The 13,256-nt window shown below is 57.2% G+C and overlaps 1 protein-coding gene across 1 annotated transcript; it reads left to right on the top strand.

Annotated features, from left to right (window-relative positions):
- The first annotated feature begins 357 nt into the window (after positions 1–357).
- Positions 358–13,212, top strand: gas2l3 (growth arrest-specific 2 like 3). Its single transcript, XM_029851655.1, has 9 exons — positions 358–453; positions 5,706–5,750; positions 7,568–7,754; positions 8,705–8,808; positions 8,893–9,034; positions 9,317–9,380; positions 9,474–9,615; positions 10,172–10,276; positions 11,187–13,212. The coding sequence occupies exons 2-9, from the start codon at positions 5,727–5,729 to the stop codon at positions 12,489–12,491; spliced, it is 2,073 nt and encodes a 690-aa protein (XP_029707515.1). The 5' UTR covers positions 358–453; positions 5,706–5,726; the 3' UTR covers positions 12,492–13,212.
- Positions 13,213–13,256: the final 44 nt, after the last annotated feature.

Genomic DNA, 13,256 nt, shown 5'->3' with positions numbered 1-13,256 from the left:
GCCGCCTGGTTCCTCAAGTATTCATGACAAAAATGCTGAAGATGCTGCCATGGTTTCATCCACAATAGCCTGGGTGCACGCACACCACCACCCACCGGCCCGACCGGGCCCAGCAGCCACACCAGGACAATGGGCTCCGTCTTTTTACTGATACTCCGGTTTGAATCGAATCATTCGTGGCAACGACCGTTTAAAAAAATCGGATCAGTTGAAACGTTCGCTCCACAGTACAGAAAACGACACCGTCCGTACACAGTTTAAAGTTATATTTGCATCCTGTAAGATGAGGCTCAGGTGAAGCGAGGCCCCGCCCCCCCTGAAGACCGCGCGTCCTGATTGGCTGGTTCGAACGGCGCTGCTGCTGCTGCTGTCGCTGCTTAAACGCGACCATTGAAAAGTTGCATCCACATCCACGGTGACGGCTCCTCTCAACTGTGCACGCCGCCGGCCCTGGTGAGTGGCGCGCACGGCTTCTTCTGCTTTACCGCGAGGTTCGAGACGAAAATGCCAAAGTTTTATCGTGTGCGCAGATTTTCTGGCTTTTACCCTGAAATCCACGAGGACGCCTCCCGGAGCCCGGATAGAGCAAAAAACTCGTTTTGCGTCCGCAGACACGCGATAAAAGTCGAATTCTGTTGAGCTTTTGAGAGTTACGGGACGTGGGTTCCGGCTCGGTCCGCTCCCGAGGCTCCGAGCCCAGATAAAAGTGAATCTCCAAGCTGCTTATGCTCACTGTTGCGTAATGGCCACTGAACTGAGCCGTGCGTGTTCCTGCGGGACACACGGACATCGGGACCTCAGCCGGGATCAAGCAGGTGGGAATAAATAGATGAGAGGATCAGTCGCTCGCCGCTGGATCCTGGGGTGGATCCCTGTTCCCAGGAATGGTCCCTCTGGTTGCGGGGGGGGGTAAAAGAGGCATCAGGCGCCGTTTCCCGTCTCACTGAGGGGGTGTAGTGTTGCCCCAGCCAGGTGAGAGGGGCTAAAGGTGCTGAGGCGGCGTCCAGGGCCCCCGGGGGCCCCGCAGGGGCATGGACGTCAACAGGAAATGAGCTCCGTGAGGGGGGGTGGAGCCGCGGTCCGGGAAACATAAGCTATTGTTCCATATGCGTGAATGTGGCCGTCAGCTGATCCAGAGCTGATCCAGAGCGTCGTGGTGACGCTCCAGCCGGAACCACCTTCTCCTCCGGATCCTTCACGACCTCCGAGGCCTCGGGGCCCCGAGAGGTGAAGCAGCCGCGGGGGGACGAGGAATGATGGAGATAAGGACCATCTGGCTGATCTTTGGCACCAGGCCTCCGAGTCTGGGTTAAAACTGGGTCCACAGGCTGAAACAAAGGATCTTAATGAGTCCACGCGCACATATGGGGCGCACGAGGGTGGGTGTGCGCACGAGGGTGGGTGTGTGCACGTCATGATGGATTAGCCCTCGTTTATTTGGGCTGCGGCTGATTCTGGGTGGGTGACGTTGCTGACCGGTACCAGGGTGACTGTAGCTCTGGGCCGGTACCAGGGTGACTGTAGCTCTGGGCCGGTACCAGGGTGACTGCAGCTCTGGGCCGGTACCAGGGTGACTGCAGCTCTGGGCCGGTACCAGGGTCACTGTAGCTCTGGGCCGGTACCAGGGTCACTGCAGCTCTGGGCCGGTACCAGGGTCACCAGCCTGTTTAGGGAAGCTTGAGGCTGATGGCGGCACCCTTGTGTTCCGCCCCTCCAGGATTATCATGTGGGAGAACAACAAATGAGGCTGCGCTAGGCAACCTCCTGACCTTTCACCTCCATGACCTGACCTCTGGAGCGGGGGGGGGGGTTGATGTGACTGTTTACAGGACTGGCTGATAACAGCCTGTCAGGCTACAGTCTGACCTTCGGACTGGCCCACGGTGTCCCTGCAGCCAGTCGGTTCTGGGTGGACGTCTGGCCGGACCTGTCGGGGCTTCAGACCGGCCCGCCGGACCTCGTTGAGACTCCTTTAAAAGCAAGGACTCGGCTCCAGAGGTCAAACTGGGCCGACCTTTGTGTGACGATGCACGTTGGACTCTTTAAAAGGACAATTGAATTAAAGAAATCCTAAGAAGATTTTCAATCGCTGCTTTTACGCCCTCTGTCCCTCTGTCCACACGTCCCACCGTCCCTCTGTCCACACGTCCCACCGTCCCTCTGTCCACACGTCCCTCTGTCCACACGTCCCTCTGTCCACACGTCCCACCGTCCCTCTGTCCACACGTCCCTCTGTCCACACGTCCCTCTGTCCACACGTCCCACTGTCCACACGTCCCTCTGTCCACACGTCCCACCGTCCCTCTGTCCACACGTCCCTCTGTCCACACGTCCCACCGTCCTTCCGTCCATCTTGTGTCAACACTAAGGGGCTTTGAAGGGGGACGGTGTGGCCGGGGTGAGCTATGGATTACCATAAACTCATAAAAATGGGATTGGTGGGGGGGGGCACCCATTCAAGCCTTTAAGATGGACTTTAGTCACATGGTCTCATCTCTGAGGGACGACCAGTCCAGCAGGACAACAGGACGAAGACCAAGAAGTGGTTTAATCTCGCTTTAACAGGAAACGGTGCCGACCTGTGGGGCTTTTCTCCCCCTCAGATGAACACATTTCCTTTAATTTAACCTGGTTTAGGCCCCATCTGCAGCCAGACGGAAGGAGGCCAGGATCTAAATGAAAAGCTGCCCCAGCGGGGCAATTAGGTCCAGACACAAAGGCCTCAGCAGGGGGGGGGGTATTAGAGGAGTCGTTGGGGTTCTCTGGGGAGACGTTGGGTCCAGCAGAACACTTCTGGACTGGAAGGGTTGACTGGTCCAAGCTGGCCTGCAGCCACTTCACGCTGGGTTAGAGGGGGGGGGACGATCGGGGGGGGGGGGGGGGGTGCAGGGGACGGGGGGGGTGGAAGGGACGGGGGGGGCAGTGTCCTGTCCCTGTGGGACAGTGACAACAACCTCCACAGAGGTGATATTTTTATTCTGCCTCCCATCACGTGGGGGACATCATTGGACGTCCCGAACCAACAGTCTGCTTCTGATTTCTTACATAATGTGTTCACATTTCCTCACATGCACGGCCGCTCACGTGCACGGCCGCTCACATGCACGGCCGCTCACGTGCACGCCCGCAGCGCTCTGGGCTGCATGTGTCCACGTGCTGTTTGTGTGGTGACGGAACATCACAGAGGTGGAAGCGCTCTGCTGTCTGGAATAAGACTGATCCTCTTAAATGATTACTAGCTGTGAGCAGATAGGTGACCTGGACAGGGAACATGGGGACAGATGTCCCCCCCGTCCTCCGCTAATGTCCCCCCGTCCTCCGCTAAATGTCCCACCCATCCTCTGCTAAATGTCCCCCCCCGTCCTCCACTAAATGTCCCACCCATCCTCTGCTAAATGTCCCCCCGTCCTCCGCTAAATGTCCCACCCATCCTCTGCTAAATGTCCCCCCCGTCCTCCACTAAATGTCCCACCCATCCTCTGCTAAATGTCCCACCCGTCCTCCGCTAAATGTCCCCCCCGTCCTCCACTAAATGTCCCACCCATCCTCTGCTAAATGTCCCACCCGTCCTCCGCTAAATGTCCCACCCCATCCTCCGCTAAATGTCCCCCCGTCCTCCGCTAAATGTCCCACCCATCCTCTGCTAAATGTCCCCCCGTCCTCCACTAAATGTCATTCTACAGACGATGATGTCATCCAAAATGAGCGCGTGTCCATTCAAACTGGACCGGAATGTCAACAAACCTTCAGCTCAGACAGGAAGAGCCGGTCAGTCCACTCAGGGGGACGTACAGGTCAGACTGGAGAGACGCTCAACTGGCCTCTTTGGGGACAAATGTCAGGCGGAGGCGACAGTGTCCCAGCTGAGGACAGCACAGATGGACGACTGTAGGCGGACCTGCGTGGTTCTGGTTCTGGGACCGGTCAGTGTTGAGCTCTGTCCTTTCCAGTATTCCCCTCTGGAGTTATAAAAGACATTTTGTCTTTGTCCTCCTCCGCTCCGCTTGTCCTTTGACTGTGTGGGCGTCCTGGTCCACCACAGGGAGCAGCTCCTACCCAGGCCCCCCACCCCTGCCCCAAACATTTGCCCTTTCCCTCCTGCACCATCTGTCACCAACACCCGCGGGCTCAGAAGAATCGGAACCATTCTGCGTTTGTTCCTGCTAAATGTCATCGTTCCGATTCCGATCCATTTGTGACCTTCTGGAGTTTCCTCTGAAAGGGGACAGAACGTTCCTGTTCCGGGTTGAACCTGAACCGATGTTCTGGTCCAGCATCGCCGGGTCGTGAACCTTCGTGGAACCAGCCGGCTCCCGAAGACACCAATGGGATCTCGGACGTTAACGGACCCTCATGAGTGGACGTTTCCATGCAGCAGGGGTCTCAGCCCCCCCCCCATTCTGAAGAGACCTGCCCCTCCTGAGGCCTCCAACAGGACCCAACCTAAACGGGACGATCCTGGGAATCAACTGGGAAGGTGGGGGGGTGAAAAGGAAGTGGTGGGGTCACGACCCCCACCTCACAAGGCAATAATAGTATTGCCGTGTGTGTGTGTGTGTGTGTGTGTGTGTGTGTGTGTGGAGAGAGAGTGGCAAGCTAACAAAACAATCGAGGCTTTGTAAGAGGGTCCCGCCATGGCAGGATTGTAGGCTGGGGGGGCTTAGTGAAGCGTAACCACTTCATTAGTCAGGCTCTCCTCCTCCTCCCCGCCCCCCCCAGCCTTCCTCCCTCCCCCTCAGCCTCTCTCAGCCCTTCCCTCCCTCCCTGCTCACAACTCCCTCTGGACAGCGCCGAGTGTGCAGGAGTGTTTTGGTGCTGCTGAGACTCTTCTGGCTGCTTTAGATTCTGCTCTCTGGTTCTGAGGTGGGTTCTGTGCTCCTGTCTCCTCGTAGATTCAGTGACATCAGAGACACGGCTGTGGTCATGCTGGTGGGGGTCTGGTCGTGCTGGTGGGGGTCTGGTCGGGCCGGTGGGGGTCTGGTCGGGCCGGTGGGGGTCTGGTCGTGCCGGTGGGGGTCTGGTCGGGCCGGTGGGGGTCTGGTCGTGCCGGTGGGGGTCTGGTCGTGCCGGTGGGGGTCTGGTCGGGCCGGTGGGGGTCTGGTTGTGGCTGTTCGGGAAGCATCCATGACTTGTGTAACCTGCTTCATCTGTGTGATGTCATCAGCCCATCAGTGTTAAATCTCTAGTTCCTGAGGTGATACTAGTGTGTGTGTGTGTGTGGGGGGGGGGGGGTTATTGCCTCAGCTGTGTTGACCAAATGATCGGTGTTATTAGCATCTGCATGCTTGTGATTGCCCCCCCCAACACCCACACCGCTTGTCTCTGTCAAACAAACCCCCTCTGGGAGGGTGGAGCGGCTCATCCTTCATGTCCCCCATCACCCCCCAGCCCTGGAAACGCCTGCTCCACCTCTCGGACGACAGTCAGACTTTAGGCTGCTTCCTGTAGCGTTCCCAGCAGGAATGTCAGCGGTTGCTGGCGGCAACAGGTGCTGCCCAACGTCTCCTTCCTGCCATCGTCTCTAGATCTGAGTTTGAGGCCTGTAAACCTGTTAATGTAAACCTGTAAATGTAAACCTATAAATGTAAACCTGTAAATGTAAACCTATAAATGTAAACCTATAAATGTAAACCTGTAAATGTAAACCTATAAATGTAAACCTGTTAATGTAAACTTCTAAACCTCGTATCAACTCTGTTTTACAGAATGAAGTGAGTAATCAGCTGATGGCTGTCCAGGCTGGCATCCAGGTGGGTTCACTCCTCCAGTCTGGAGACACCTTCACTTTGATCCTCGTTGTTGCTTTGTTCTTCTTCAAGATTGTTTTGGTCATTTTAATGCCCCCCCCCCCCTGCTGCAGCTGCTGGGGGGGTCTGTGTTATGTTCCATCGCTCAACCTTCCAGGAATTTATCCACACATTTTTTTGGAAGGAGTGGGTGGAATGTGCAACAAGCCCCCATCCCAACATTGAAGTATCCAACTTCCAAAAGTGTGTGTGTGTGTGTGTGGGGTGTGTGTGTGTGTGTGTGCGTGTGTGTGTGTGTGTGTGTGTGTGTGTGTGATCCAACATGGTCCCTGCTCCACCAGGTCAAAGGTTAATAGTGAAACACTAACTAGCTGCTTGGTTTAGATGGTGTCTGTTACTTAAGCTGGTTTGATGATGAGACTCCAGTGAGTCTCCATGGAGACGCGCAGGCACAGCTCTGCTCAGAGCTCAGTGCTCATTTAGAGCACCGTCACATCCAGTAACTGCCCCCACTCTGATGGCTCTACTCAGCCCGGCTGAAGCTCATGGAAGCACCGCCAGTCCTCCCCAAGCCTCCTCAAGCATCTCCAGACCTCCCCAGTCCTCCTAAAACCTCCCCAGTCCTCCTAAAACCTCCACAGACCTCCCCAGACCTCCCCAGTCCTCCTCAGACCTCCCCAAGCCTCCCCAGTCCTCCTCAAACCATCTCTTCCTGATAAATGCTGTTGTTTGTCTTGAGCTAATCTGCTATTAGTTTTATTAGCGGTTCCAGAGCTGAGCTGAACTGGTGACTAAGCTCTTCACGTTAGTTCTGCTCATTTAATCAGGTAACCGGACGCAGAAGAAATGTGGCCATTGTTCACCCCCCCCCCCCCCATCGTGAACCAACCGCAGGCTTTGGTTATGATCCTAAAGGTCGCCAGCCAAGAGCGTGAGAAGGGAAGCTCTGAAGCTTCAGAGTTGATCCAAACAGAACTCTGGTCTGATCCACATCGGAGCTGTAACTCTACACCACAGCAGCTCCCAGTTCATCCCACTGGGCTGGTGCCCCCCCCCCCCCCCTCCCCCCAGTTCCTGCTATTGATCGTCGTTTCAGGCTGTGAAGCAGCCGTAACTAATGGGTGTCAGGACACACACACACACACACACACACACACACACACACACACACACACACACACAGCACTTCCTGTGGCTGTTATCAACCCAACACCTTCAGGGGAATCCATCAGAATCTGAGCGTCCAGGTTCTAATTAGTCTGAAAGCTGCTGGATCAGGTGACTGAGCTGGATTATGTCAGCAGCATCTTTACGTAACCTTAACAGCAGCACCGCTGGACCTTCTCACCGCTCCAGTCCGCTACCTGTGGGGGCGGAGCCTCCTGCTGTCAGGTGTTTTAAAGCACAGCGCCCCCTGGGGCTGGAGGCTCCTGCAGGAGGTCCACAACAGCCTCTTTGTCCAACAGCCAGAAGATTTCCTGTTTTTAGCTCCACAAGTCCGGTTAATTCCTCCACAAGAGCGGCCTTTGTTCCTCCACACGTCCTCACGGCTCAGAAACATGTGATGACGCAGAGATTAGAGGCTGGAGCTCACAGATGTTGCGGGGGTGTCGTCTCTAAGGGGGTTATGTAACATCTGGACAAGTTGTCATGGGACACATCTGCTGCTGGTTTTCACATCTTCCTGCCACCTGACGTCAATCGGATGGGGAAAATAGGACATTTCCACGTTAGAGGAGGGTTCCGGATGGACACCACAGTGGTCTGGAGCTGCAGAACCTTTCGGAACCACCTGAACCACCTCTTCTTGCACTTTGCAGGTTTGTTTTGGAGAGAAGTTCAAGGCTCCGCTGTTGAGGCCCAGATGCCCTCGCAGCCCTTTGGCCCAGCGACATGGTCCAGGCCTCGCGGACGTCTTCCAGTACGACCAGTGGCTGGCCGTGCGGCACGAGGCCACCCTGGTCCCCATGCAGGAGGACCTCGCCATCTGGCTGTCCGGCATGCTGGGTGAGTTCAGACGAGGCCTCTTCCTGCTGCTAGAAGGTCTCCACCAGCATCCGCTCGAGCACGTGAGAACATTTGGCTCCAGGGCTGAAAGGGCGACGCAGAACTTCCACGTAATCGGACTCGAATGCTGCCATTTCTGAGCAGGTAACAAAAAGGTGAACAAAGGATGACGGGAGGAAGCAGATCTTGATCTGAGCCCGTGTGCTGACCTCCTATTGTCCATCAGGAGACAATGAGGAGCAGCAGAAACACAAACGGAGTCTTTGTTGACACAGACGGTTCAGTTTTGTTAGACGGAAGGTGAGAAGGTGCAGATTCAAGTGAGTGAATGGGAGCTCCGGCAGGCTGGAGGTGGGACAGGATCACGTAGAGCCCAACCGGCTCGGGTTTCAGCCCTCGAGCCTCAGAACTTGTTCTCACACTCTGGGTTAGAAAGGTTCACATGGGGTCCCCCACCCTGGTGGGCCTGCTACCTTTAGGGTCCCCACCCTGGTGGGCCTGCTGCCTCTAGGATCCCCCACCCTGGTGGGCCTGCTACCTCTAGGGTCCCCCACCCTGGTGGGCGTGCTGCCTCTAGGATCCCCCACCCTGGTGGGCCTGCTACCTTTAGGGTCCCCACCCTGGTGGGCCTGCTACCTTTAGGATCCCCCACCCTGGTGGGCGTGCTGCCTCTAGGGTCCCCCACCCTGGTGGGCCTGTTACCTCTAGGGTCCCCACCCTGGTGGGCCTGCTGCCTCTATGGTCCCCCACCCTGGTGGGCCTGCTACCTCTAGGGTCCCCCACCCTGGTGGGTCTGCTACCTCTAGGATCCCCCACCCTGGTGGGCGTGCTGCCTCTATGGTCCCCCACCCTGGTGGGCCTGTTACCTCTAGGGTCCCCACCCTGGTGGGCCTGCTGCCTCTAGGGTCCTTCGGGTGTTTTTGGCGTCTCAACCTGGTGTCTTCTTCCAGGTGAGGAGGTCAGAGCCGAGTTCTTCATGGAGGAGCTCGACAACGGCGTGAAGCTCTGTAAACTTGTTGGCGTGCTGCAGACGAAGGTCGCCCAGAGCTGCCCGGTGAGTCAGGCAGGACAAGGACGCCCCCCCAGGGGCCTGGATGAGGCTGATCTTTGGTCCTAACCCTAACCTCTCCATCGGCAGCTCTTCCCCGTCAGGAAGGTCACATGCAAGCGCGACGCCTCTCCTGGTTCCTTCTTCGCTCGTGACAACACCGCCAACTTCCTGTCATGGTGTCGCCACATCGGCGTGGAGGAGACCTACCTGTTTGAGTCGGAGGGACTCGGTAAGAGCTTTAACGTCTGGGAGATTGGCCCCCCGGGGGGTGGGGGGGTGGAGGTGGGAGGTTGACGGACCCCAATGAGCTCTGCTGCTTAAGCTTAATGGTTTTAATGGGATCTGTGGAGGAGAGCTGGAGCAGATCCGCCCTGAGCAGATCCGTCCGCTCGGAGATTTAGGAAAGGAAGCCAAACCTGCTCCCCTCCCCCTGCCCCGGGGGGGGGGGCTCTGGGGGGGCTCTGGGGTGCTGCAGCGACCTGCTCCTAAAACTGGACTGTTGTGTTTTCAGTGCTTCACAAGGAGCCCCGACAGGTGTGTCTCTGCCTGCTGGAGCTGGGCCGCATCGTCTCCAGGTACGTCCAACGTCGCACAACAGAATAATAATAAAATAATAAAATAATAATAAAATGTGTCGCTGTGCTCCACCCCCTCCGTGTGGCCTTCAGGTACGGCGTGGAGCCTCCAGTACTGGTTAAACTGGAGAAGGAGATTGAGCTGGAGGAGTCTCTGATGTTGACGGAGGAGCCGCCGCCGGTGGTCAAGACCTTCAGCGTGTGCTGCCAGCACGGCGGCCTGTACCCGTCCGGGGTGGGTTCTGACCCGGCCAGCAGAGCGGCGCCGCGCTGCTTCCTTTAGGCGCCGGTGACGTAAAAGCAGCTGATGCTCCGTGTTGCAGCTGATCTCATCACACAGGACGTGCATGTGCGACCCAGTTGAAGGGAGGCCACGGTTCCTGCCCCCCCCCCCCCCCCGCCCCGCCCCCCCCCCCCCCCCGAGGGGCTGAGGCATCAGCAGCGCACGTGAAGCCGCTGATGCCTGAACAACAACAGCCAGTTTAGCAGCTACATCTGATTAATTATGAGATAACGGGCGCCAGAAAAGGTTCCTAAAATGATCGTGTTGGGTGGATTTATTACCCCTCTGGGCAGATTTATTACCCCTCTGGGCAGATTTATTACCCCTCTGGCTGGATGAGGCTCTAACGTGTTTCAGAGCTGAAATATCAGGACTCCCTGGCTCACGTGCACGAGATCCCAGGACCTTAACGTGGCTCCTGCTCCTTTGATGTTTCGGCCACTTCCTAAATCTTTTTCTGAGGACGCCTCCAACGCGATGTCCTCACGATGTCCTTTTGTCCCCGTAGGACCAGGACGTGGACGAGCCGCCCTGCAACTGCTCCAACAAGGTTTCCATTGAGTACCTCTCTGAGGGACGCTACCGGCTGGGGGACAAAACCCTCTTTATTCGGGTGAGTGCAGCGAACCTACAGGCTCCAAGGTGGTCATCCAGGCAGGGCTAGCAGGATAGCAGCTGCAGGGCTAGCAGGTTAGCAGCGGCAGGGCTAGCAGGTTAGCAGCTGCAGGGCTAGCAGGTTAGCAGCGGCAGGGCTAGCAGGATAGCAGCGGCAGGGCTAGCAGCTTAGCAGCGGCAGGGCTAGCAGGTTAGCAGCGGCAGGACTAGCGGCAGCTGTCCTGGGGTCCTCAGGTCAGAACTAAAGCTGGTGCAGAGACAAGGACAATGATGAGAGGATGGAAGGAGCAGTCTGGGACATTAGCAGCATAGCTAAGATGATGCTAAAGGTTAGCTGCTGCTGTTCTCACTATTAGCAGCAGCTTCGTTAGTGTAGGATTGACTCAAAGGTTTTCAGCTTAATCTTAAAGGTCGAGGAGTCGGCCTCCTCCCCAGCAGGGGGAGCTAAAGACTCGGCCCCCGTTCTAGTGAGGGCAGAGAGACCTACTGGGGTCAGGGGGCATCCAGACAGAAAGCTCAGCTTGTCCCCGTCCCAGCTTGGACATTTGTAAGCTTGTGATGGTGGTGGACGGTTACATCGTCATGACGCCCAGTCTGAGGACTCTGGCCACTTGAGGAGCTCTTGTCTTCTACCGTCTGTCCTCTGCTTGTGTCTAAAGTCCTCTCACCCGTCCTCTCACCCGTCCTCTCACCTGTCCTCACCTGTCCTCTCACCTGTCCTCTCACCTGTCCTCACCCGTCCTCTCACCTGTCCTCTCACCTGTCCTCACCTGTCCTCTCACCTGTCCTCTCACCTGTCCTCTCACCTGTCCTCTCACCTGTCCTCACCCGTCCTCTCACCTGTCCTCTCACCTGTCCTCACCTGTCCTCTCACCTGTCCTCACCTGTCCTCTCACCTGTCCTCTCAGATGCTTCATGGGAAACACGTGATGGTCCGTGTTGGTGGGGGCTGGGACACGTTGAGGGGCTTCCTGCTCAAGTACGACCCTCTGCGCGTGCTGCAGTTCACCACTCTGGAGCAGAAGATCCTGGCCTTCCAGAAGGGACCCCCCTGTGTGGGGGGTCACCACGGCAACGCAGCTCCGCCCCCTCCTCCTGACATGGACCCCCTCTCTGCCGTCAACAAACTGGCCTCCTCTTCCTCCTCCTCCTCCTCCTCCTCCTCCTCCTCCTCTTCTTCTTCCGTCCCCGTATGTAAGCCGGCGCCTGTGAGCGCTCCCGGTCCCACGTGTCGGTCCCACGCCGCCTCCCCCGCGTCCACGCCGACCTTACCCAGGAAATGTGTGGTGCCGACCGCTAAGAAGACCCCCCAGGGGTGGCAGCCGTCTCCTAGGAAACCCACGCAGCTGCCCCTGCCCGTCTCCACCAAAGGTTCTTCCTCGCTGCCCTCCAGCCCCGTGGCGTCCTCCCGACAGATGCTCAGCCCGGGGCTCCATCGCAGAGCTCTGACGCCGTCCTCGGCCCCCGCCGATCTAAGCTCCGCCTCCAAACTGAAGCTCAGACCGTCGCCAACCAGCCCGGCGTCTCAGCCCCGCAGCCCCGTCTGCCCAGAACCGTCCCCCAAATGTCCCAAACCGTGCACGTCCCCCACTGCCTCGGCGTTGCCTCGACCCATCGCCGTGGCAACACGGTCCCCGCCCAGTAAAGAGGAGCGGCCCCCGTCAGGCGCCAGTCAGCGCGCTCGCCTCGCTCAACGCCGCCCCGGTTCCCCGGCCTCGCGCCTCCGAATAGAGACGGCCAGGCGGGTCCGGACGGCCCCGAAACTGGCAACAACCCAGCAGCTGAGGACGGTTCCTTCCTCCCCCCAAAGCCACGCCCCCACGCCAAGCTCACGGACGGCCTCGCCGACCTGCACCGCATCGCAGAGCAAAGAGGCCAAGGTCAAGGCGCCGGCGCCAAACAAGGCGTGGGCGGCTGCCCCGCGCTCCGCCGCCGTCCCCGGGCGGGTCCCCGGGGGCCACGCAGACCCGTCTCCCGCCACCAGCAGAGCCAATCAGAAAACGGCGGCCACGGCTCAGAGGGCCGGTCGAAGGCCGGCGGGCGCCACAAACGCCACCAAGTCCAGTTTGAAGTCTGAAGCGAGTCCAGGACAGGTCCAGAAACCCAGTAACCACGGCAACAAGATGGAGTTCAAGAAGGTCCCACAAGGTTCTGGGGGGAGACGTGTGGAGCCGTATTTTGAGATGAACAGTGGGAGGAGACAGAGGACGTAGCGGCGTCTTTGGCCACGCCCCCAGCGGCTCCAGCTGAGCTTCTCCACCTTTTTACATTATTTAATGGTTATTTTACGTTTGAAATGTCTGTTTTTAATCTTCTTTCCTCCCTCTTTCAACACTAAAACTGCAGGTTACATTTTCTTTCTCTCGTCTTCCAAACGTGGTCGATTAAAACTCGCCGTCGTCACGGTGACGCCCAGCGTCTGCATTTAAACCTATAGAATCACTTTATTGATATTTGTTTTGCTTTATTTGTAATAATTCTGCTTGAGATGAAGGAAAAATGACTTTAAACTGTTCCTGGATCAGCCAATAGTTGAAACACTGCCCCCCCCCCCGACACGTCTGGTCGTAGACGGTCTCCGGAGGGGGGGGGACGCCACCGTTCCAGCGACCCTCCGGTCACGTGCCTTGATCAGGTGTGTGTGTGTGTGTGTGTGTTTTAACGAAGATAGTTGCACTCGTGCTGTCTGAGCAGATGAACTACTGACCTGTGCCGCGGGGCCACTGCGCCCCCTGGTGGAGCTTCTACTGTCCAGATGTTTTAATGACTCTAAAGTTTCCGTTAAACTCTAGTTTTCTCTGTGTGTGTGTGTGTGTGTTTTATCAGTGAGGCTTTTTTCTTTGGCACTTTACAGAAACTTGTGTGTTTGTCAGTTTTTAATGTTGATGTTAATTTGACCAATAAATGGAAACGTGTTTAAAAGTGCTGCTGAAGCTAAAACCTGGAATTTCTGAACTAGTTCATTTCTGTGCACGTTG

This window comes from Takifugu rubripes, chromosome 18 (genome assembly GCF_901000725.2).
Source record: "Takifugu rubripes chromosome 18, fTakRub1.2, whole genome shotgun sequence".
Classification (NCBI taxonomy): domain Eukaryota; kingdom Metazoa; phylum Chordata; class Actinopteri; order Tetraodontiformes; family Tetraodontidae; genus Takifugu; species Takifugu rubripes.
Note: the sequence above shows the minus strand (reverse complement) of the source record. Positions and strands in the feature narration are given on the sequence as shown.